At 38.7% G+C, this 25,273-nt stretch overlaps 1 protein-coding gene across 4 annotated transcripts in view; it reads left to right on the forward strand.

Annotated features, from left to right (window-relative positions):
- Positions 1–25,273, forward strand: part of LOC140930468 (sterol regulatory element-binding protein cleavage-activating protein-like) — a 68,729-nt gene that overhangs the window by 18,579 nt on the left and 24,877 nt on the right. For all 4 annotated transcript variants that reach the window (XM_073380166.1, XM_073380168.1, XM_073380167.1 and 1 more), the window contains 7 exons: positions 1,622–1,720; positions 2,922–2,985; positions 4,024–4,250; positions 4,711–5,024; positions 5,482–5,869; positions 6,083–6,198; positions 11,968–12,202. In XM_073380166.1, coding sequence (XP_073236267.1) covers positions 1,622–1,720; positions 2,922–2,985; positions 4,024–4,250; positions 4,711–5,024; positions 5,482–5,869; positions 6,083–6,198; positions 11,968–12,202 — 1,443 coding nt within the window. The remainder of the gene's footprint in view (positions 1–1,621; positions 1,721–2,921; positions 2,986–4,023; positions 4,251–4,710; positions 5,025–5,481; positions 5,870–6,082; positions 6,199–11,967; positions 12,203–25,273) is intronic.

Consider the following 25,273-nt stretch of genomic DNA (forward strand, 5'->3'; position numbering starts at 1 on the left):
TGGTTGGTGTAGTATGTGTAGTTGGTGTAGTTACTGTAGCTGTTGTAGTTGGTGTAGTTACTGTTGTTGCTGTAGTTGGTGTAGTAATTGTAGTAGCTGTAGTTACTGTGGTGGGTGTAGTTACTGTAGTTGATGTAGTATGTGTACATGGTGTAGTTTCTGTATTTGGTGTAGTTGCTGTAGTTGCTGTAGTTGGTGTAGTATGTGTAGTTGCTGTAGTTGGTGTAGTTGTTGTAGTTGCTATAGTTACTGTAGTTGGTGTAGTTACTGTAGTTGGTGTAGTTGGTGTGTTGTTAAACGTAACACATTTGATGGATTAAACAGAGAAACTACACACGTTTCAGAGACTTAAGTCTTTCTGGGGTGGGGGATGGAGGGGGGGTGGGCAGAATTTGCATTAACGAAAGAAAATATAATTACTGTATAAAAAAATATAACTCTTTTCATAATGGTACGGTTTGCTTGTATACCAATTATAATGAGCAATGTTTTCGGCCCTAATTTTTTCCCCTGGATTCCTTCCTTGTTATCATTTTTCTTCGTCTGAATAAATAAGGTTTCTTGGCGATGTTTTCGCAAGTATACAAGTATTTTAACACCAAGAGATGAAGTCTGCTTTGAGCTGAATTTGACATTTGCAATGGAAAGGAGTCTTCGAACGCGTTAAATAAAATTTGTTTGTTTGAAAGTTTTACGCTCTCCTTATGGTATTCATTAAACCACCCTAAAGATTTGGAAAAGCGTTTCTTTGACTCTTAACAATATATCAAAGTGTGTTCAATTGAATCTGGATTGAGACAGAAAGGACACTTGTCATCAGAGGCTGATTTGTATTTCAGCAGTTCTTTCTTGGTCGTAATTCTATGAATAACCTTAAAAGAGAATTGTCTGAACTTATTATCTTAATATCTTAGGAATAGTGAGACCAGTCATCCAATTAATAAGAACTCCGCACTTGCGGAGATTTACAGGCACAGAAAAGTATTGGGCTTTTATGAATTAAATATTCATGATGAAGTTTAAGTGTAAGTTGACTGTTGGTTACAGGGAATAAACACCTTACTGTAGCTATATCATTTAGAGACTCTCCTAACAGTACCATCTACCACGGTCCACCTCTGCCTGATATACAATATAATACTCAAAAGTTTATCGCAATAATAAGTCAAGGGTGGATCCCAATTGAGGTCTCGAGAGATTTTTAGAAACCCCCATGTTCTGTTTTTTTTTCTCTCAATCAAACGCATTGTACGTTTAGTGGTAGGTTATTAACAATTATTCCTCGAGCCCGAATGGGCTCTGAGTCAATAGCCCATGATGCCGAAGGCCGAATGGGCTATTGACTCAGAGGCCATGAGGGCGAGAGGAATAATTGTTTTAGTAAAATCCAACTAGTTGGTAAAAAATATGGAGAATAAAAAACTTTTAGCTACTAGTGGGCTATAACATATAGCCTGGTAGTAGCTCAACCAATCAGAACGCAGCACTGATAATAGACCACTAGTTGGATTTTACTAAAAGAAAAGATACACATCTGTAACTTCACTGGATACTTTTGCAGGAATGAAAATGGAGGGGATTTCTTAACAACCTGCTTTTCGATGTTATTCATTTTATGCAGGAGTTTTGCCTTTTTGCTATGGTTTGTCTGTTGTCTGACTTCTTCCTTCAAATGGTGCTATTTGTCACGGTTCTTTCTATTGACATAAGAAGAATGGAGGTAAATTACTCAGCTGAATTTAAGAATTGATTTCACCTTAAGTGGTAATACCAATAACACGTGTCTTCGAAAGGTTTTTTCTCTCGGTTGAAACCTGAGTTTTCGCCGACGTCAATTGCGTGTTCCCATGTTTTTCTTTCCTGCCGTCGCTTAACTGTCATTAGAGAGTTTACACAAAGACGACGACGGCGGCATCTAGAACGGCAAAAAAGCAGTAGGTTTAGACAAGCAAAACAACAACTTTGCCATGCATCACGCTTTTTTGCACACTTCTCTGCCGTCGTTGCACGACTACAACGTGAAACTGCCTAATTTCACGTTTTGTCGAGGATGGGAGCAAAAGACAACAACTTTCTTTTTCTTTTCCTAAACTTTGATGCAGTCCTTTAGAATTCAACTCCAATCAAATTTGCCAAAATTTGACACGTTAAACGAGATGGAATAAGCGCGATAAAGTTTGAGGCAGCGCAAATTCACTTTTTAAGTGACGTTTTCGTAACCGTCGCCGTCGTCGTTGCGTAAACTCCCTAATCGTCAAGATAAGATTTTGAATTCTCTTCGATAGAGTGACGAAAGATACGAAGTTCTGCAGCTTAAAAATCCACTTTCACTCAATATTCACTTTTTGAAAAGAGTCGTCATTTCAGAGGACAAATTTTCTTTGCTGATTCCTTAGCAGACCGCTCACGGTTCCCGTATTTTCGTACAGCCGTATAATCTTTCCAACATGAAAAATATGCCCACAGATAGTGTTTCGTCTATTTTAATCAGCCGGACACCAATAATCCTTCTTCTCTGGAAAATTGGAAACGCCTTCATATTTCCGCCAAAAAAATGCAGCATGCAGTTGAATACGTTATTTCACGTACGATGACGTCATACCCCAAATGCCCCGCATACAAGATTTTCCTACATGTTGTACTTCACTTCGATGTACACTATCGGCTTAAGCGTTAGTCAACTTCAGCTATACGTATGCAATTTCGCATTCTGATTGAAAGTGGCCGATGCATATGTGAGTTACTAGCTTCTATATTTAAAATATTTGCTTTTGTATTTGGATTATGACAATGGTGGGTGGGAAAGGAAATGACAGGGCTAGGACGACGCATAGAAGACCTTGCGAGCGAAAAACAAAGAGGAACAGATTTTGAAGGGGTCTTGTTGTTTTAGTAAAGGGTTTTCCATTATTCATCATTAGCTTTCAGATCTTCAACGACTACAACACGTTTCAAGGCAAAGGAGTGGCTCGGCCGACTCACAAGGTTGGTGACACAAGTGCTCTTTTCGTACTCTTAGTTAAGAGATCTTATTAACGGGAAATAACTACAGTAAAAACCTCGTTTTTAAGAACCTGTTAGGCTAAAATTGGCCAGTTAGGCCCTCTCTATACAAGAAGCTGCGGAGCCTAAAATTTGAACGGGTTCCCATTTCCTACAATCTATTAAAATTCTGTGCATTTGGGCAAAATCGGCAAATAAGGTAAGTCAACGTTCAGGATCAGCGCCGTAGCTAGTATGAGGCCAACCGAGGCACTCGCCTCGGTAAAATTTTGACGAATTTCGCCGATCATTTTTATTTTACATAAGCGATCATCGGATATTTTTAACGCATCATGATATTACAAAGAATTCAGCAATTCAGTCAATATACTATGAAAAAATTACCATATCATCGATCTCAAGGGGCTACGTACGTTAACTCAAATTTTTTTTGAACAAATACTGATCAAAACCATTGGCGAGGTTAACGGTCACCCAGATTATGTAGCTTGTTTCTGATTATTGCTTTTTAAATTCCACTTAAATTAACTCGAAAAAAAGTTACCGAAAGGCCCAGAAAACGCTGCAAATCGCATTTCCGAGAGACTAAAGTTCAAAATTTCTCGGGGGGGGGGGGGGGGCATGCCCCCGAACCCCCCTAGCAACTCCCGCCTGCCTCGGTTGGCCGTTTGGTCTGGCTACGGCACTGAGGATGCTCTTTGAAGACGCGGAGTAGGTGCCTGATTACTCCAACTGCAATTGTAATGGTAAAAAGGTTTTACGTTATAAATGAACTGAATACCACTAAATACATTTAGCTACAATATATTTTTCTTCAAAAATTGAGAACCTATTTAAGAAACTAAATAGCCTAAACTTATGTTAATAACCATTTATTTAAGAACCTTTTTAGGCTAACTTGGAGAAATACGGGTTCTTACTATGTTATTATGTCAACAGAAATTTAAACTTACCCTGTAACAAGTAAATGTAGAAATTATGATATTAGATATTATGAAAACGTTTTTTTTTCCCGACCAGGGACAGCTTCTAAGTTACTTCAAACTCCAACATCCCCAGTTCCCAGTCCCCCTCATTCTCCTGAACCAGTTCAATTCTTTGGCTTATTACCACCTCTGCCATTATCGTCACTGACTGCTCAAAGCACGCCCTCAAGAGAGTGCCCTGTCTTGCCAAGGAAGCTACCCAAGAGGCTTAATATTGCTTATTTTTGGGCAAGAACAAGGATTGTGCAGAAGGCCTGTATGGTGAGTGCAATTTTTCAATTGTTGGTGGGAATATGTCCAAGGATTCCATCCACATAATTATTTCCAAAGCAAAACAGGCAGCCTACTAAAGACGTATTCGTTGACCAGCAAAGGCTTCAATTCCAAAAAAAGAAGAACCGCGCTTTTTTAGTTTCAATGCAAATCTGCAAAAGTGTTCATTGTTAAGGTTTTGCAGTTTAGTATTCCTCAGTAGCCCTAATCGTTGAATCGATGGTCATGTTTTGAATGTGCTTGATAGGCCATTATTGCACCCAGAACGAGAAGAAGTCTTTTTCTTCAGTCTTTATAATCGATAGTTATTTTTCTTTAATAAGGTAAAGTCAAGAAAACAGAAGAAGCTGTAACTGAATTTATTGTGCAAAATATTTTTTTTTCTCTGCAAGTGCCAAACAAACGATAACGTAGGTTTGCAGCCACCATATTTTGTTTCAATTTTCAGATCGGTTTTATCATATATTTTATGTATATCCTGAGTTGTCCGAGCTCACAGTCAGGGGAAACGTCCAAACAATGGGCAAACTTGGAAACATCAGTTTCACATTCGACAATGGACAACTCAAGCTTTCAATATGGAGATAGCAAAATCAAGCTACCGCAAGAGGAGATAGAAATGAACACGGAGCCTAAAGAAAAAGCAACGAGACGGAAAAGAGAGTTTCTCAAGAAACCCACGTCTGTTGAGTTTTGGAATGGTCTTTATCAAAGATATTGGCCTGACGTGCTGAATTACTACAATATCAGTCTCCTTGGCAGGTAAATTAATGTCAGTTAATTTTAATTAGCAAGTCCATTTCAAAAATGTTTACGTCGTCTTGGCCACCAATTCCACGAGAAGATCGAAGTATTTACAGACGACTAAATAAAAAGCATACAGCGCCAGTTGCTTCCCAAATTACGGTTTTCTCACAAATTTGTTCCCGCAAACTTTAAGAATCCGCCCATCCACAGAAGTTAAAACTCCTGTTAAAAGAACGTCCATACGGTGATCTGTCTTCCCATTTTTTGCAAAGGAATCTGTCACATGGTTTTTCGGGAGGTTTTTTGGTGTGAAAACCAGTTTATTTGCTGATATTTTATACACAATGACAGTGTCCTTAGAAGCCCTGTTTTGTGTCATCAGGCAGCGCTCATTGTGGAGAGGACGTTGCTTGACGACACAAAAAACGGCTTCAAAGGAGACTAAATGACAGCTGCCTTGTGTTGGGTTTAGGTACGTGACTGTTTTGCCTCCAGTTCACCTTGGTGTTAACATTGATACAGACATATTTGTCAAGAACTCGTTCGAACAGAATGGTGAGCTCTTTACTGATGGCGATGAGTTTACGACTGTGTATGGAACTGTTAAACTTGAGGAGTCCCAAGCGAACGGGCAAGAGACGCCCGCTGGGGGCAAGGAGACCCTGGACGCGAAGTATTATCACAATGCCTTGTCATGCGTAGTACTTGGAGTGGTTGTAATGATAATTCTCTTCTTCGTTTGTAAATTTCTCAACGATCTTCAAGTTAACCCGAGGTCTGGAAGTGGCCGGAAGAGGACTGGGTATGGACGTCGTGCATTGGTGGAGAGTGTTCCCTTCAGTCTTAGGGGGCACACTCAGGTTTGTCCTCTTCCGATACCGAGAAATGTTTGAGACACTTTTTAAATAGAACTGCACAACTTGATCACGGTCTCTTTCTTTAAAACCTCCTTTGATCGGAACGATTTAGACGACTTCAGATTTGTTATCAGCAGTAATGAAATGCGCCAGAAATGTCTTACTACCCCAGTACTTACTATAATCGACCTAAACAAACCGTTTTTGTCATTTCAGAGTGTAGAACATTTGAAGTGTACTGTATCGTCGATTATCAGTATCTGCTTAAGAGGACAAATATGTGTTTGGGATATAGCCACAGGATATCGCTTGACAGTTATTACCAGAAAAAGGTAAGTTTGCTGTTGTACACTTCTCTCCACAAATCCTTTTTTAAAACCTTGGGGCTTATATTGACCCAGACTGTGAGAACATGTTAAGAACGAATCTAAGAACCAAAGCAGTTTCATTACTTGGGCTATCAATGAAGGTATGTCAAAGAAATGGGCATGTGATCAAACACGGACTGGACTGGATTGGTAAAACATGGACGGGATTCATAAAACATGGATTAATAAAACATGGAGTGACAAAACATGGAGAGATATGGATTAATAAAATAAAACACAGTCAACATTTGCAAATATATGACTTCGTGTTCTGCTCACTTTTCAGAAGCAGTAAACTATTGATTCTAATGAACCACTGAGTCAACTTCTCGCGCGCGCAAAACGCGCGCAGCGGAGCACCATGGGTAACAAAATTCGGTAAACTATCCATCCGAGAAAATTTTGTTATGACGTAGCGTACGCCCGCCCGCCCACCCGTACAAACACCTCATGTAAGCTGATGTCAAATGTCACAATAGATCTTGCACACCTTGACTATCCTTTCAGTTATGTAAGCCATCCGTATGAGTACGATTAGATTGACAGCTGTCAAAATCAGACATCCGCTGACAATTATCACATGACCATCTCGCGAGCTCAGATGAAGGACCAGTCGTTTTGCCCCTACATATAAGCTGATATTATAGTCACACTTACCAATTCAACATAGAAACGAAACTACGCGGGGTAGGGCTGTCAGTCGGCTGACAGTCGTTTAAAGTTATATTGGCAAGCCAAATTAAGGTCAATTGACAGCTGTCAAAATGGGACATGTGCAGACCACTATCAGAAAACTAATAACGTGGGCTCGGGTTCGCTCAGGTACACGATCTGGAATTTTCCACTACAAGCCGGACGGATATGTCTTACTCTACTCGTCAGGGGCGTTGCCAGGATTTGTCAAAGGGGGGGTCACCATCCGGGGATCGCCGACTATATATGGTTGATACCGCTGCTCTCCCTCGTGTATCAGTGGGCTCAGTCGTATTATCGCGGCATCAATGCCCATATTAACTAAAGACAAGAACCGTTGGCGAAAATACTTTACAAAAAAACAAATTTTAAAAAAGAGGGGTTTTCAACCTGGCTTTTAGGGCCAAGATATTGTCATGGCGTTTTCGCCACCTGAATATTGTAGGTTGTTTGCTCAAAAGAAGGCCTACCAAGGGGGGGGGGGGGGGGGGGTGTCACGGGCACCCCAGGACCACCCCTAGCTACGCCCCTGTTTGTAGTCTGTTAATTCGAATATTCGCCATTCTAATGAAGGTAAATTGACAGCTGTCAAACTAGAGAATACGCTGACCTGGCTGACCAGATCTTGAATATATTATCGTGCGAGAGGGATTTCATTGCAGTTGAAAACTCGATGGCGAGGTTCTCGAACTAGCGGGCTTATTTCGCCTCAGAACAAGAAACTTTGAAGCTAAAAACTGCCAAGCGGTTTCTGCAGATGCTGTGTTTTGTTTTCTTAATATTTTCGTCGAAAATAAACGGACAAATGCAGAGTAAGCTGGATAAATAGAATATTTTTAATTTCAAAGCTCATGTAGCAGAAAGTTGGTTGTATTAAAGCGCTAACTGTGTTCGCCGTAGTTGTCCGATTACTCATTTTCTTCCAACAATGCTTTGGGTAAGAACAATATTTCAGTTAAGAGGTACTTTGTCAGCTCTCTTCCGCTATTTGTGCGTTTACGTTCACAAATGTGTTAACCTATCATTTTAGCATTAAATTTGACCAACATTTTGTGGAGCGACTTCTACGGTCACGATTGCCTTCAAACTTGCAGACATAAAACTAGAGAGCTGTGAGGCTTATTTGCTGAAGTTAGGGAAAAATTTGTCGTGGGATTTCGAAGTTATTTTCATTTTTCGTTAAAATGAGGTTTTAAATATATGCCGATATCTCAAACGTTTTTATACCTATAAGAAAATAAATAACATTTTCTTAAAGTTCCATCATTATTTATTAAGGATGCAAAAAATCGTAGCAATCGGTTGAATCTTTCATTCTAAAAAACGCGAATCAAAAACATAACCAACACGCATTTAAATAGGAACGGGCCACCTTAAAGCGGATGTGGATCCAAGAATTAAAAACTTGACTGGTGCTATTTTAAAACAAGAAACACAAACTTTCTTGCCGTGAGTAATATTGTACAAGAGCAAGATAAAAAATGTTATTGTGACCACTTAAAGTTAGTTCTCTAAAATCGAATTTGTCCCATGTACCAAAAATTCAAATGAGGGGCGGATCCGAGAAGGTTTGATGAGGGGGGTCTACTCTGTTCGGGATGCCCGCTTCTTATTCGAACCGCTGTTTGGCTTCTGCAGACTCTCCTTTCAACTTTTTTATTACAACATTTGCACTCTCCTTTGCAAAATTTGCCCGCAAAACAGAACCAAATTTGCTTCTTCCCAGCTTTTCTTGAAATGCAATGTCACGCCCTTCAAATTTTGGAAACGACGCTCCAAGTTTTGACCTCTTGGCCAAAGATGGCACCTTAAAAGAGGCTGCAATTCTGACCGAAAACATCTAGGAAATCTGGCGCGAAACTTCGAACAAAAGACCATTTTGGTAAGCAATTTCTACCGCGTTGATTGGACGAGGAGATGACGTTGATGATGCAATTTTCTGTCACTGTGGTTGTTAACCATTCACCACAAATTCCCGAAAATTCCGATTGGGATGTAAATGGTAAACGATTTTTGATTCGTCCCACTGGAAAATTCCTGGGACAAACGTAAATTCTGAAAATGTAGTCCCGTTTTCCCGAATGGGACGTTCCGAATGGAAATTCGTTTACCATTTACAAGTTTCTTGAGTTTCGTACCGGTTTCATGTTATAACTAGAATCCAGTGTAGCGTGGCGCGACAATCCGGAAATTTTAGGCAAATGTTAAACGGCACGTACAGTTCTTACCGACCGAAATTCCCAACCAAAATAAATGTCGGGAATTTTTTTATATATGGTAAACAACCTGTCTCTCTCGCGCGCGCGCGAGCGATACTTCGCCGCCACTGATCAAAACACAACATCAATCGTGACAGTTTGAATGATTAATAAAACTGTCTATTTTATTCGAAATACTTTTGTTGTTGGCAAACAAAAGTGTTCCTTTTGAGAAAAGTAATATATACAATAAATGGCCCTATTTAATTTCTTTTCTGATCGGAAATATTGCGTGAGAGAAAGCAGGAGCTACTGGAACATCACTGTACCTAAGTCATGTTTGTCATATTCTGATCCTATGAAACGTAGTAAACAAGACGCTACGGAGCTAGCGTACACTTCGGCGTCGTGGTTGTGGAACTAATTAATTGTAAATGCGGAGGAATAGTAAGAAATCAAATATGGTAAGAGTAAGGTGTGAAATTATGGGATTTGTCAGGATATTCTGAAAAGAGCAACATCCAAGAGGCCTACTTGCCAAAAACTAGCATTTCAGGACAAATTGTCTCCGCGATATTAGCCCAGTTATGCTCTGATGACTCCATACAAATCCTTCTAAAAAACAATTCTCTATTTTTCTTAGTCACATCAGGCTTCAAAAACAGCGTAGGCATGGGTAAGGAGGAGGCCTTAACAGAGCTGTAAACACAGCATCCGCCAACACAAACTTGACTTGATCTTTGAGTAAAACTAAACAGCCTCCACCAAGAATAACAAACTCTCACTTGAACTTCAGATATCTTACGGCTTCCGCGAACTTGTAAACACAGAACCTGAAGATCGACCTTCGTCACACTTGACTAAACACAGCAGTCCAGCTCGTGGGAAAAAACTTAGTTCGTCAAAAGAACTCGCTTGAAGCTTGTATACCGTTTGACGTAAGGTTCTAGAAAATACTAAACAGGCGAATAGTAGTAGCTTTTCGACATATTTTACGATTTCAGTAACTGATGCAAATCTGCTGACTCATGCTGAAATGTAAACATGCCCTAATTAATTATTCATGGTAATCCAAAAACGTAGAGAACGTTTGAGAAAGTCACGCAACGCATGAAAGCAATTTTACTACGTAACACTCAACAAAGACAAAATGTCTTTGTGCAGCATTTTGTAACTTTAAATTCATCATAAAACAGTTCGAAAGGAGGGCTCACTCGTGAAATGTTTTTCAACACTCGAAGAGAAATTTCGTGTGTCTGCTCGGCCACGAAATATCCTCTATTTATTCCTCGAGTAATTAAAGACTAAACTGGAAGTGATGTCAAGATATCACGAAGTAGTCCGATCTCATTTCGTGAAATAGTTGAAACAAGCCGAAAAGTCACGAACTTGCACGCCCAATCTTGTCCCGAAACTATTGCATCATTTCATAACTATTTTTCCTAAGCCGAACTTCCTTGGGTCGCAGTAGCGCAATCGGCTAATCCCTCAACTTAGAGTCTCCTCTGATCTGACGGGTCACAGAGGTGAGTCGGTTCAAACCCTGGGAAGGCCAAAATAGTAATTCTTTCTTCCTCAAAAAGTTAAAGAATAAATCAAAGAAATCGAAGTGATCTCGAGATATCTCGGACTAATTCGGCTCTCACTTCGTCAAATAGCCGAATAGAGCCGCAAACCTACAGACTTTGCTTGCCCAATCTTGTCAAAAAATTGCAACTTTGATACATTCCTGAGCGTCGCGAATCCTTTACTTCGCGCTCCGCCGAAGTAAAAACCCTTTTCTTACTTCGTCATAAATCCTTGTTATATCACGCCATGTTTTATCACTCCATGTTTTATTAATCAATGTTTTATCACTCCATGTTTTATTAAACCATGTTTTATCCCTCCATGTTTTATTAAACCATGTTTTATTAATCCAGTCCATGTTTTACCAATCCAGTCCAGTCCATGTTTTATCACATGCCAAAAAAATGTTATGTCATTTAGGACCAGTAGTCATTTAGGAAGAGAGGCTTTTATTAGTTAGTTCACTACCCTTTTTTCTTTTATTGTATATATTTTCCTTAGTTAATCTTAGCAAGTCGAATGTATCTTACTTTTTTTTTTTAAATTAATTTCTACAACTGTTATATATTTTCTCTAATAACTCAATTTTTTTTTATTTTTTAGAATTACGATTATTGTAAAGCGCCATTGAGCTCACGGAAATGGCGCTATATAAATTCTTGTATTATTATTAATAGTAGTAGTTGTATTAGGCTCCTTATAGCGCATAGTGGAATATTTTAGGTTTCTGTTACTCAAAATATGAAAAGTTATGATTGGAATAAAACACTTACTGTCAAACTCAGAAAACCGTAAACACGTGAAATTTTGCAGGAACGTTGATTGTGTACTGGCAAATCTCAATAAAGTTCAGGATGCGCTAGTAAACCTCAAAACCACTAACTAGTTACCGTTACTGTTTGCGGTTTAGTTCTCTCGCGCCTTATTAGCTAATTTCTCGCAACACAATAACATTCCGTAAATATTTCTGGTGTTCACGGTTTTGTGAGTTTCATAGTAAGTATGAGATTTATAATCACAATTATTACAACAACAACGACTTATTTCTAATTTTCAAGTTACATTAATAATCGCAGAGCTTGTTGCCCTTAACTAGCTTATAAGCTAGTCGAGGCGGGCACCAACGGAGAGAAAAACATTGTTACAAAAAGACTGATCGAACAAACGAATGAATAAAAAATGTAAATGCTAATTACCCGAGCAATTTGGCTTGCTCGTAGTGAAATGTACCTGTAACATGTGAGGCCAAGGTAACGTTTACAATTTTTTGCAGCTTTTTGAAGATCGAAAGCACACCAAAACGACGACACTTAAAACATAAGAAGTCAAAGCTCAAGCGTAGTGTAGATATGGACAGCGGTTGCACCTCCAAGGGAGTTATCGCCCACTCACCCAGTCCCAGACCTCTTTCAGACTCAGAATGTACAACGCCTCAGTTCTGCAGCGTCGATGAAAATACACGAGAGGCAACAAATGACACTTTACTATCGCCTACTGAAGAACACGAGGTACAAATATGTTTGTTTGATAAGGAACGTTCATTTCCAAGCTTCCTTGATTCCCTTTGTTCCTCTTTAGACTTGTTATGCACCGGTCAATGTAAATCCCTGTCCCAGCTTTCCCCCCCCCCCCCCCCCCAACCCCGGGACTATTGTGTCGCGGTAGGCGGGGCATTAGCCTTATTCGGAATCTTGTGGTACTGTGGGCGGGGATTACGCCGGAAGTTGACTTGAAAAGCGCTGACCGTTTTCGCGTCAGCGGTTTTTCCAAGAGGTCAGGTGAAGTGCGGTGAAGGGGGAATTTATGGTAAGTGTTTCATTTATTGCTTGAAATAATACCTTTTCATTCCTTGTAGAGGAGTTTAATGCGTATCGCCTTTGAACTTTTTGCTCTTTGGTCGAAGTTGGAAAAAAAATCATGTTTTGAGGAGTGACATGTCCATTTTATGTGGATGAATTCGCTTTGGTTCAATGTTCGTTCGACGTCTACTAGCGCTACATATGCAAGGATTAGGAGGTATGCATGTTTTAGATTGGATGAAAAAAAAAGTAAGAAAGTAAGCTGTGAAAACAAATACAAAATATTTATTTAGCAACAGTTGCACTGACAGTAAGGCTGTACATGGTTTAAGCCCTGAATACATTTCAAAGTTTTTCACTTTTCGAAATTGTAATAAGGATCTGCAGGGCATAGATATCCTAACCTTGCCAAGAGCTGCCACCACCAGCTATAGGCTTCATTCTCTCTCTTATTATGGCAGCAAGCTATGGAATTCCCTTCCTAACAATATTAGAGCGATTCCAGAGTTAAGCAAATTTGAATTCGCCATTTCTGATCTCATATTGGATACTGACTACTGCACCTTTTGTGGCTAGAATTTCATCGAAATAAGTCAGTTGATCAATTACTTTTTCATACTCTGTACTATAACTATTAATATTTTTAATATATTATTTAATATTTGTAATATTTATTTTTTTAATATATATATACACCTGGATTTTTGAAAACCGGGTTAGCAAAAATATCAACTCATTCTACTAGTTGGCAATTTAAAAGAATAAAACACGTTCAAAGGCCGATTAAAACCGTTTATCTGACGCCGGGCAGTAAGTTAATGGTCCCTAAAAGCATTCCAACGAGTCCAAATTTAAAATGACGCAAATTTTAGAACATTTAAAAATATGACCGGTGTCATCTCAGTGTAGAAATTTTTAAGTTGAGTGAACTGCAGCGAACGAGTGCCTGGTTAAGGCTTACATAACAACGTAAAAAGTTAGCAAAACACAACTTTTTTCGCGGTCCGATAAACAACAGGATTTCGCATGGAATAGACAACAAACTGAATGTAACATAGTGCACAAATTATCAGCTTCTTATCTGCCAAAATCGGCCTATGGTTTCAATGCCATTAGAGCCCGCTGAAACTAGACGTAGATCCAATTTTCCTAAGTCGAAAGTTGCTGTTACAAAGGACAATCAGCTAAGCTAAACATCGACGAAACAGTATTAATAGCTGGCACAGAATATTTTGGCCAAACCGGAGCTCAACCACGCGATCACATACCTGTCAACACCATGCGGAAATCACACAATCACACACTTTCGCGGCTCTGATAAGACTATCCACAACCACGCATAATCTTCTCACGTTCAACATAAGCCTATTGGCAAATAAACACCTCTGGACTTTTCTCTTACACTCGTCTTATTTAAGTTCCCGGATGTAGAGTCACACGGTCGGCGGGGACCACCTTAGCCTAGTTTTGACACCAGAAAAAAATTAAGTCTTGGCCCGGGTCAAAGTTCGCCTGCAATTTTGCTCGCACCTAATTCATTGGACTCCTAAGAGCCTGTTCCCGAAGCCAAAGACTTTGTGGTCACCTTAGAAAAGCGAACAATATCGTACCTTTCTGTCTCAGCCCGGATCAGGGTGATTGATCCGTTAAGCCAAATGAAACGAGAATATAATACGATATTGGACGAATCGTAATAACCTTGTCCCATCTCAGAGCTTAACATGATGCTCTCCGGGAAACGTTTCTCAAAGTGACCAATATCTAAAAGTAAACTGTTAAACGACACCAAAACCAGCTTTAGGCGCGCACTGATTTCAAATAACTGTCACTTGTATTAAAGAGAGAATTGTGGGTAGGGACAACAAAAACATAATTGTGGGGGGGGGGGGGGGGGTTAGATAGTACTTTTGTCCACATCCACTTCTACACAACTCCCTAACCACAAAACAAGCCAAAACAAACGACATAAGCAAACAACAGAGTAAACAAGCTATTAGACAGGGGAAGTTGAGAAAAATTACAAAATGTTTGCTAACCCGGTTTTCATAACTCCAGGTAGATACACCTAATTGCAATGACGTTGTCATAGAAAAAAGCAAAAAACAAAAAAGCCAAATAGGAATAAATTAGCCATGTGATTTACATTTGCGTATTTTAATTCAGGATTTAACAATTATTTAGGAATTCATTCACAATAACAAGAGATAATTCTGTAATTCCGCGCTGTAAGATAGACAGGCGCCATAGTCATTTTAGAGCCAACATTCTCCATCAACAGAAGTCGCACAATTCGAAAAAGAAAAAGGTGAATTGACGCGAGCAATATTAAGTCTCAGTTGTCGCACTTTTAGTCACCAATCTATTATGTCCTGACAAACGAAGCTTGGTTTGTGGCTCAGGTGAGGAACTGGCGGAGGACCCCCTTACCCTCTTCGCCATGAAAAGTCCTTCCTACACCCCTGATTTGTTGCTTGGAAATTGTGATCAGGTGGTGTTGTGCACTGAAAACCATACGCAGACTGGCTTTTTTATTTAGCACTAATCTAAAACACGCATTGAGTTCCTGGAATTTACCCCAGGCTATATTTACTGAAAAAAAAAATGGAGCCATTATTTCGTTGGTAGTTATTCGATGTGCTTTGTAATTCGAGCAAGTTAAAAATTCGCCAGATGAACAACCTGGAATTGCATTAGAATGACACCAAGAAACTGATGCAAATGATTTCTCTCATATTACGTGATTAATATTCAGCTATAAGCGTGTGTGTTGTGAAGTTGCAAGCTATGATAATTACATGCTAATTAATTCCTATTTATCTTTTTGCTTTTTGCTTTTTGCTTTTTGCTCTGACAACCTTATTGCAATTAGGTGTATTCTTATTTAGTATATACTAAAACAGTGGATGGTGTTTTTCGCGCGCTCTGATTGGCTACTCAATCAGTGAATATCCTGCACTATTCACTGATTCACCTCCAGTTCCTCCGAGCGAGAGATGCAAACTCGCGTTTGTTGCAAAATGCCTTCCCGGTTTACTGCCGTAACAAACAAAGAAATTTCACGACTAATCAAGCAAGCTGTTTCCGAAATACACGAAGAAAGTGACGAAGCTCGGGGTGGAAGTTTTCACAGGTAAAGCTTTGTCTTTTTTACTTGAATTTATCGATAAAACCGGCGAAAAAGTTTTGTTGTTTACAAATGCAAATTAAGCTTAAGTCTTGCGTTACTTTTTATAGTTGACTTGTTCAAAAATAAGCTTAAAACTAAATCTAATAATCCTTTTTACAGAATGATTTTAAATACAAAAAGAATACACAACTCCTTTTGAGGAAATTTCCCCGGAAGAGCTAAACAAATGCCTTCAGAAGTTTTATTTGCCGGCAAGAAAAAGCGAGGACCAAAATTGTAATCGTTGCAGGCAACAGTAAATGAGTTAAAAATCATCATTTTTGTGCTCAATTATCTCACTGTTTTAGTATATACTAAAACAATTATTCACCTCAGTGTCGGTGGCTAGTGATGGATATTTACCTCGCCGTTAACGCGGTCTCGGTAAATACCTATCACTAGCCATCTCCACTTCGGTGAATAATTGTTATTTATTTATTTATTTTTAGCTATTTATCCTCGGAGATATTAGCATTTTATTGCTATCTTTCTATATAACCTTTATTTTAGGAGGGTGACACCAATTACTATGAAAAGTATTCTCCCTAGTGGCCCTCTAAAAACAAATTTGATAATAATAAATTACAACAATCATGATAAAAAGCCTACTTACAAATAGTAATTATAATAAAAGATCTTAAAAATTCTAGAGATTTAAAAAATTGAGAGATGTTAAAAACGGAAGTGAAGACATTGGTAAAAAAGGGAATCCAATCTACAATGATACTAAAAAAGCACGGATTTTTTAAAAATCAGAATAACTTTTTAACTTTAAAATCAATTCGAGAATAAATAAAGATTATTGTTGTTGTTGTTGTTGTCGTTGTTGTCATAGGCCACTTGCACTTAGAGGTCACGTGACCAATGTTTCCTTTAAACAATGAGTTGGAATCTTGCTGATGCCAAAAATTGACGTAGGGCATAAAAAATATCATCTTACACCCGAAATTTGAGAGGAAACGCATTTAAGGGAGATATTTTATGGCGCCTTGATTTTTCAACAAAGTAGTATGATTTGTATTGGCCGCCATGTTGGAGGGCATACTCTTGCCCTCCAAGATGGCGACCAAAACTACTTTTTGCTTGTATCTTGTTAAACGTTTGATAGTTACGCTCAGATATGCTCAAAACTTTACCACATCATCTTTTCAACAATGTCCTTGAAGTTTAAAGCAAAATTTCTGTTCAGAAAGAGGTAATTCATAGCACAGGCGGCCCAGACGTAGTATGTGTCAAATATTAATATACACATGGACAAAATAGGATGAGTCGTCGAGACTCCCATGAACTAAAATAGTCCAAAAGTCAAAATATAACAAAACGAGGCTAAGATACCTTTAACTGAACGTATCCTTGTCTTTCCTGGCCGGCTAAAGTGGCATTTTGTTGAGTTTTGCAATTGAAGGTACTATCCACTAAAGAAAAATTAAAGGCTGGCTACAAAACAAACGGACCATCTCCACGCGCCCTCACGCGAAGCGCTATAAATTCGAGAATAATCGACGAATTGCCATCGGTTAATCTGCAGGTAACGTGTGTTCCTGCTTCTTGCTCGCTGGCTCCACAAAACCCATCGCAACTGCACAATAATCGCTCGCTCATCAACAAACACTGTTGACCTTTACGCTTCGATATCACAGCAAACTACCAGGTTTAAGGTGGCTCGATACAGTTTTTCAGGGTCAATACCTCCTAAGTTTGAGCTTGAACTACGTCGCCATAAACAAACATTTAGAAAAATTGCCACCACAGTTGTATGAGATAAAGATGAAAAATTGTTATGATCAGGGTTGCAACGACATCGGAGTTGTCATAGCAACGAAATGACCCTATTACCTATTTTACTTGCAGCAGTATATCTCGGCACTGGGAACTGTTCTTCCAAAATCGATCACGGGAGCTTTTTACTCCAATAGCCGCTTCGATGTTCGTAAAGTTTAAGCGAAATCTGTAAGAGCGTCCAGCGAGATATTTTGGGATAAAGTTTTTATGGTTAGAAACACAGTAAGAAATGGATAATCTTGATGTTTGGCCGTTATCTGTAGAAAACAAAGCGATTTTGACATGCAATTTCACCTCTTAGTATTTTCAATCTTTTTAAAAACGTGTGTGAAAGATCATGGAGATAGCTCCAGCCGATTGCTAGAAAGAAGGATTTGATTGGTATGTATCCAGGTGCTCTTGTTAGCGGTTTCGTAAACATTTTGGTCTTCTTTAACAAATTAGCGAATAATTTTTAAACCGCTCGATGGATTTTTTAAAAAATTTAAGGTTCTTTAGATTAACCTTCCTTTTATATGACCTTTTACTTTCAAGATTATTGATATATTCTAAGGCAGCAAAATAAGGGCATCATCGTTACAAGTGAAAGCCTCTCATTATTCAAGGTATTGTCTCCAAGTTTCATTTTCACGTGAACAGCAGTAACTAACAATGCATCTGAAATATGCAAAAATGCTAGCTATTGTTGTGCACGAAGACATGTAACTTGGAGACAATTCCTCTGAATAATGAGAGGCTCTCACTTGTAAACACAAAATTTCCGAAAAAATAGTGGCGAATTGTAGTCCTTATTTTACTGCCTTACAATATATCAATAATCTTGAAACTAAGAGGTCATATAAAAGGAAGGTTAATCTCAAGAATCTTAAATTTAATAAAAATCTATCGGGCGGTTTAAAAATTATTGCTAATTTGCTAAAGTAGACCAAAATGTTTACAAACCGCTAACAAGAGTGTCTGGATACATACTAATCAAATTCTTCTTTCTAGCAATCGGCTGGAGCTATCTCCAGGATCTTTCACACACGTTATTAAAAAGATTGAACCTACTATGAGGTAAAATGGCGTGCCAAAAGGGCTTCGTTTTCTACAGAAAAAAGCCGAACATCAAGATTGTCCATTTTTTTACCGTATTTCTAACCATAAATACTTTATCCCAAAATATCTCGGTAACGCTCTTACAGATTTCGCTTAAACTTCACGAACATAAAGGGGTTTATTGGAGTAAAAAGCTCCCGTGAACGATTTTGGAAGAACAGTTCCCAGTGTCGAGATATACTGCTGCAAGTAAAATAGGTAATAGCGTCATTTCGTTGCTATGACAACTCCGATGTAGTTGCACCCTGATCATAACAAATTTTAATCTTTATCTCATACAACTGTGGTGGCAGTTTTTCTAAATGTTTGTTTATGGCGACGTAGTTTATGCTCAAACTTGGGAAGTATTGACCCTGAAAAACTGTATCCAGCCACCTTAATACGCGACAATGCAGCACTTGCTATGGGAGGGATGGTACTATTGCTTCTAGGTCAATCAATCGGGAAAATAATATTGACGCCCTTTTAATTTTCCGAAAGATCCAATTTGCCCTAGGATCACCGAACAGATACGAATTTTATAGCGGAGCTAAAAAAATGAGCGGCAGTGGAACAAGTGAACAAGAACATGTACCACATTTCCTCCATAAAAAGTGAAAACCTTCTGGACGTTTCACGTTGCAGTCATGCATATCAACGGAAAGGAAATGTACAAGAAAGTGTGCTGCAATTAGACCTATTGTTGTTTCTCACAGTTTTGGTCAGGGCATCCAACGACTGTTTTCTGTAAAATATCTGTTCGGAGAAGCAAATTTTGCCTAGAATTTTCTTTCACTTGCCCTCGTAGCGAGGAAAAAGGAATCCTAAAATTTTCAGATTCAAAAATTTAATGAAAGAAGGAATCTGAAAAATCATCTCCTTCGTAATACGTTAAATTGCATCTAAAGTTTTCGGGAAAATAATTCTGAATTCCTTGTAATTTCGAAGAGACTCAAGTTCCCCTAGAATGGCCGAACACTGAGATACAATTTTTACAGCGCCACTTAAGGTGCATTTCATAGAGCTAAAAGTACTTTACGAATAGCTAAAAAAGTGTTTTCAATGTATTTGAGGAAACCGTCGTTGAGTGCCCTTGTCTCGTTTTCTTCTCTGCTTAGCATTACACGATTTTATATTTAGTATGAGTAAACTGTAAATATTATCAAGAGCTTCGCTTTTAGCCCTCCTGACTAAATTTATGTATTAGGGCCGAATAGAATGCATTTTTAGAGATGGAAAGTACTCTGGACAGCCTTAAATGTGTTTTCAATGCATTTAAGGGAAAATCGTCGTTGGGTGCCCCCGAGTTTTGAAAATCATAATAAAAAAAGATATCGCGCACATAAACTTTACTTTACCATATCTTCAGCTGTATCTTCTATTCAGTTGCGTAGCCAGATTTTGCCTTTTTCCTGGGCGGAAAATCCTCGTCTTCCCTCACCAGTTTGGACAACATATTGTGGAGTAAGACGCTGTTCTGGAAAGAACTGTTTATTTAATTAATCTAAGCAAATAGGTCTAGTAAAGTCAAGAACCTAGCTATGCAAGCGGCTGGACTAACAATGTATCAGCAGCTGCGAACGTTAGAAGAATTCGAACTTGTAAACTAGGGCCGCCCTGTTGAAAACTTACGGACGGTCGGGCGATCGCCTTTTGTTTTCTGGTCAAAACTAACGCAGCGGACCCTCGCTCAGTGTCGATTGACCTAGAGGCAATAGTACCATCCCTCCCATAGCAAGTACTGCATTGTCGCGCGGACGCAGTCGCTAAGCTTGAATATTCACGTCACGTATTAAACCCTGTAGTTTGCGGTCATATCGAAGCGTAAAGGTCAACAGTGTTTGTTGATGAGCGAGCGGTTATTGTGCAGTTGCGATGGGTTTTGTGGAGCCAGCGAGCAAGAAGCAGGAGCACACGTTACCTGCAGATTAGCCGATGGCAATTTGGAGCGGATTCGTCGATTATTCCCGAATTTATAGCGCTTCGCGTGAAGGCGCGTGGAGATGGTCCGTTTGTTTTATAGCCAGCCTTTAATTCTTCTTTAGTGAATAGTACCTACAATTGCAAAAATCAACAAAATGCCACTTTAACCGGCCAGGAAAGACAAGGATACGTTCAGTTAAAGCTATCTTAGCCTTTTTTTGTTATACTTTGACGTTTGGACTATTTTAGTTCATGGGAGTTTCCACGACTCATCCTATTTTGTCCATGTGAATATTAATATATTCATTTGACACATACTACGTCTGGGCCGCCTGTGACGTGACCAGCTACGAACTGACTCATTGAGCTATTTTGAAAAAAATAAGTGTGGATGCTGCTTCAAGACATTTGACCTAATTCGGCTATCGCGAACAGTACAACGCGGCACGTATTTCATAATTTATGAGTTCTATTTCACCTGCTTCAAGATGGAGTATAAAAGATCATATATTTTTCAAAGTTCTTCCAATGAAACAATAATTGAAATTTAGAAATGGACTTTAATTCTGAAGGGTGTCATGCAGCCTATAAATTGTTGTTTTAGAGTTTGAAGGGCAAGGCGAGTATTGTTAAGAAAAGACGTGTAACCTAAGTCGAAACGGTAGCGGTCAGGGAATAGTCCAGTTTCGAATTAAAAATCACCGCTGAATACAAACACTAACGACACATTTATACAGGGTTAGCCTGGACGTAAAGCAAAATATTCAGAAATTCTGAAAGAAAGTTTTTGAAATTTGAATATAGCTATTTCAAGAAAGGTTGTCGGAAAAAGTGCACGCGACAATCCCGAAAGGTATTGTGGGTGATTTTGAGTTCACTATTTTTCAAAGAAATTTCAAAGAATGGCACTAGAAGCCATGGACGTATGTTTGCGAGTGCTAAAAGAAAGCAACAAAAGAAGATTCGACAGCTACAGTGTCAAGAAAAGTGCACTGATCATATCCCATAATATATAGATTTAGCCAGGGCTAAAAGCGAAGCTCCCATTAATAAATTTATAATTTAAATCAAACAATAAACTTGTGATCCACAAATCAGTTAAGTTAAGGGCACATTTATGTGACTTTTGAGGGAAAGGCTAAGTTATTTCTTACATGGAGTTGATAGCCTTATATGTACACCCAAAAAATAGCAAACATCTTCAATCACATTCAACAGCCATAATGGCTCTTGATCACAGTAGATTAGGCCTCGAAAACAAATTCTTGGAAAACAAATCAGGCCGAATTTTTTTGCGTCCGATAGGTTTACTTTACAAATTCTTGCTAACAAATCTGGGGGTGTGTAAACCAACCTTTTATACTCTTTATACATCACATCTGAGGTGAAAGAGTACTATTTATCATACAGACCTCGGACAGAATGCGGCATTTCACAATTTTTCAAGACAAATTGCACGTATTAGTCAATATTCAGGACGATCAATCGTGGGCTTTTAGCGAAACCGTTCAAAAAAAATCCAAAATCACCCATACGGCAAGCAGGTTCTCATTTCTAGTGCGAGCTGTCAGTGTGGTCGAGTGTTTGAATGAACTCGAATAGAGTTACGCTTCAACATAATAACGAATTTATTTTTTTTTTGTTGTTGTTATTTAATGGTTTCAGTTATAACGATGTGTAATCTTATAAAGCGTTTGATACGCGCGACATTTTTGAGTACTCCTGCAAGCGATGTTCATGAACGATGAAAACAAACGGCACCTACCAGCGATTAAAATTGCAAAAGAGACTACTAACAATCAAAAAAAGAAATATAATTCGGTGAAACATTTACAGAGGCAGCAATTTTCATTGACGAAGACAGGTGTTAAAGTGTGTCTAAAAATCCGGAGTCTTTAAGCTTAAGTTAATTATGTTTTACTTTAAGGCGGCCTCCCGGTGTTTGCTTTTTTCAAAGATGAACTCCTCGAAGCAAGGAAATCGCTCAAAGGTTTCTTTCTACAGCCAAATTTATAACTAAATATTCTTGGGAACGTTTTCCTTCTATTTGCGGTGAGAAAATATATCTCAAGGCCTTTTAAGTTCTGTAATCTTATATCAAACCTGACACTAGGTCAGATCATTGACTCAAATCTTACAAACGTGCATAAACTTGCCGCATAAACTGTGCTCGACTTCATGAAATTAGATATAACAAAAACAAACATCAAATACAATAATTACTCAGGCTTACCATTCGAGATTCAGTTCCTGAAAGCTATCAAGGAAGGCCACAGTTGCTTGAGACTTTTAAACCCTCTTGCGCATTAAGCAAGGTGAAAAACGAAAACGATGCCATCCGAAATCGGATTACCGAATTTTGACAAGCGACGCATTTCTCAACCAAAAACCAAATAAACAAACCAGCCATGAATAACGGAAGACTCTTGATAGCAGTTGTATTTCATTTTGTTCATCCAGTGGAAAAAGATAGTTAAAAACATCACAAGTTGACAGAAAACTCTGTAAGCTTCACCGCAAGCTGTCAAAGTAAACAACTTTCAAGATGGTGCATAAATTTTCCGCGTGGACTCACCTGTCAAATTTTGACCAATCAGAGCATAAAAATTGGACGCAGAGCGTGACCAACGCGTGTCCATGGTAAGAAATGGTCTTCCCGCCTGTATTTTTAAAAAACTGGCTGAATTTTCGCGTCCGAGGTCAGTTTGAAATCAAAATCTTAATAGTGCGTGGCCATAGTGACATAAACACAACATATTTCATCTGAATCATTGGAAAAAATAAACTTGAGCCTGCGATCATTTGAAACTGGTAATTTGTCAACGGATAACTTCAAAAGAATACTCGACCTCGACGGGTCGACACTTGAGCCCGCGGTACGGTCAGGTGATACTGGTCAGCGGATACCCTGTTTTGACAGCTGTCAATTGATGACAACATTGATGTGCAATTAGTTTTCTTCTGGGCTCCCAAACTGGCTAGAAAGTGTGAGAGGAAACATTGGTTGCCCTGTTGTGCGGACGGACGGTCGTTCGTTCGGTGTACGGTCACGTGATTACCAAATTTTCTGGGATGGGTAGATTACCTTAGCTATAGGGCTCCGCCTACGCGCGCGCGTGGAGCTCCGCTATTACCTTTCGGGATTGTCGCGTGCACAGTTTATCCGACAACCATTCTCAAAATAGCTGTATACACAATAGACAGAGTAATAAACAGGTCTTTTTCTCGTTGGAATTTGTGAATTCGTTACTTCGGGTGGAGGCTAAGACTGTAAAAAATGCGTCTTCACTTCTTTAATTCAAGGGCCATAGCGAACTCGAAAATGGGCTATTAAATTGGAAGAAGCTAGTTGAAAAAATAATTACATATTCTTTTATTGAGTGGAATAACATCATATGAGTAGAAATATACTTCGGCAGTTTGATAATTTTCTTGGAAGGAAATGAATGTTAGGGTATCAACCTTAACTTTGCATGAGGCATAATTTAACAGCAGATATTATAAAGCCGGGGTGATTTCTTAAAATCGTTTGACCAAATTTTCTAGTAAACAATGTGCGTTATTTTACGTACGAATTGTAAAAGGGACAAAGGCTAACACCTTCACGTGCAAATTATGTGCACGAGTTATTTTATGATCCTAATTATTGGATCGTCACTCGAATTCCTCACATACGAACCACGAAAGGGGCAAAGACCAACACTTTCACGTGCAAACTGTGTGACTGTATATCTCAATCAATCAATCAAGCTTTATTTACGGTATCACTTTATTAAAAATGCTCTTCCAGAGAGCCGTTTAAGACTAGCTTTTCACAGTGATAATAGTAACTTGAAGGTATGAAGAAGTTAAGAATCAACAACTTATAACACTTTTAGAATCAAGTCGTCAGAGTTAAAGACTGTTTCATTAAGTAGAATCGCAAGTGACAATTTAGACTGCAAAATAGTCCGTATTTTTGCTCATTCAAGTACGCGCGAGCAGTAAAACAAAAGGTCTGGAACAAGGCTGAAAACAGAGAGCGAGACTGGGGAGACGTAGGGCGTCTGAGGCTCGCGCGCTTCGCGCGCGTAAGACTCTTACGCCACGCTTTACCGATTTCTTTACTGATTTTGAGAAAAAACCGACTGTTTTGCAGTCTAGTGACAATTGTAACCTCGTGAATAATGATGATGCAACCATCTACAACAATGATGAAAATCGTAGCATTTCTCAGCTATTCGGTATTCGACAAGCTTCATTATCTTAAGAAACCATGAAGAAACCTTGAAACCTTCTAGTCTTCCCTCTAAGCAACGTTTGGTGAGTTGATATTCCTAGGACTTTAACAATTTGTTTATTTTGCAAGGAAAGTAAAAAAAAAGTGAATCTATAGTATGAGGATCGACTCAGCTGTGCGCAGCGGTTCGCGCTTTCTTTTATGTACAGCAATGCCCAATTTCGCACAAAACATAATCTTAATTTAGGATTAAAACAGTAGATTGTTGTTATGGTTACCCTGAAGCATTCATGCTTTTGAGAAATAGTGCGGGTTTGAAGAACTAAATGACCATTATTTTGTTTAAGATATGACCCACCAATGGTTTTTTGAAGGCAAAATGATACCACATGACCTCTTAGTGCAAATGGCCTATTGTACGAAATGAAAGCTCATTCGCACGCCACATCGATTCTTTCTCAAAGAACCACCTGGGATAAAATTAACATATCTGAGTAATTTTCCAGACGAGTATAAATTTTGTTCTCCCATTTATTTTTTCTTTTGTTAAAGACGTATAATTTAAGATTTGATGAATATTTTATTAAATACACCGTATTTCTTCGAATAATAG

The sequence above is a fragment of the Porites lutea genome, chromosome 3 (genome assembly GCF_958299795.1).
Source record: "Porites lutea chromosome 3, jaPorLute2.1, whole genome shotgun sequence".
NCBI classification, from domain to species: Eukaryota; Metazoa; Cnidaria; class Anthozoa; order Scleractinia; family Poritidae; genus Porites; species Porites lutea.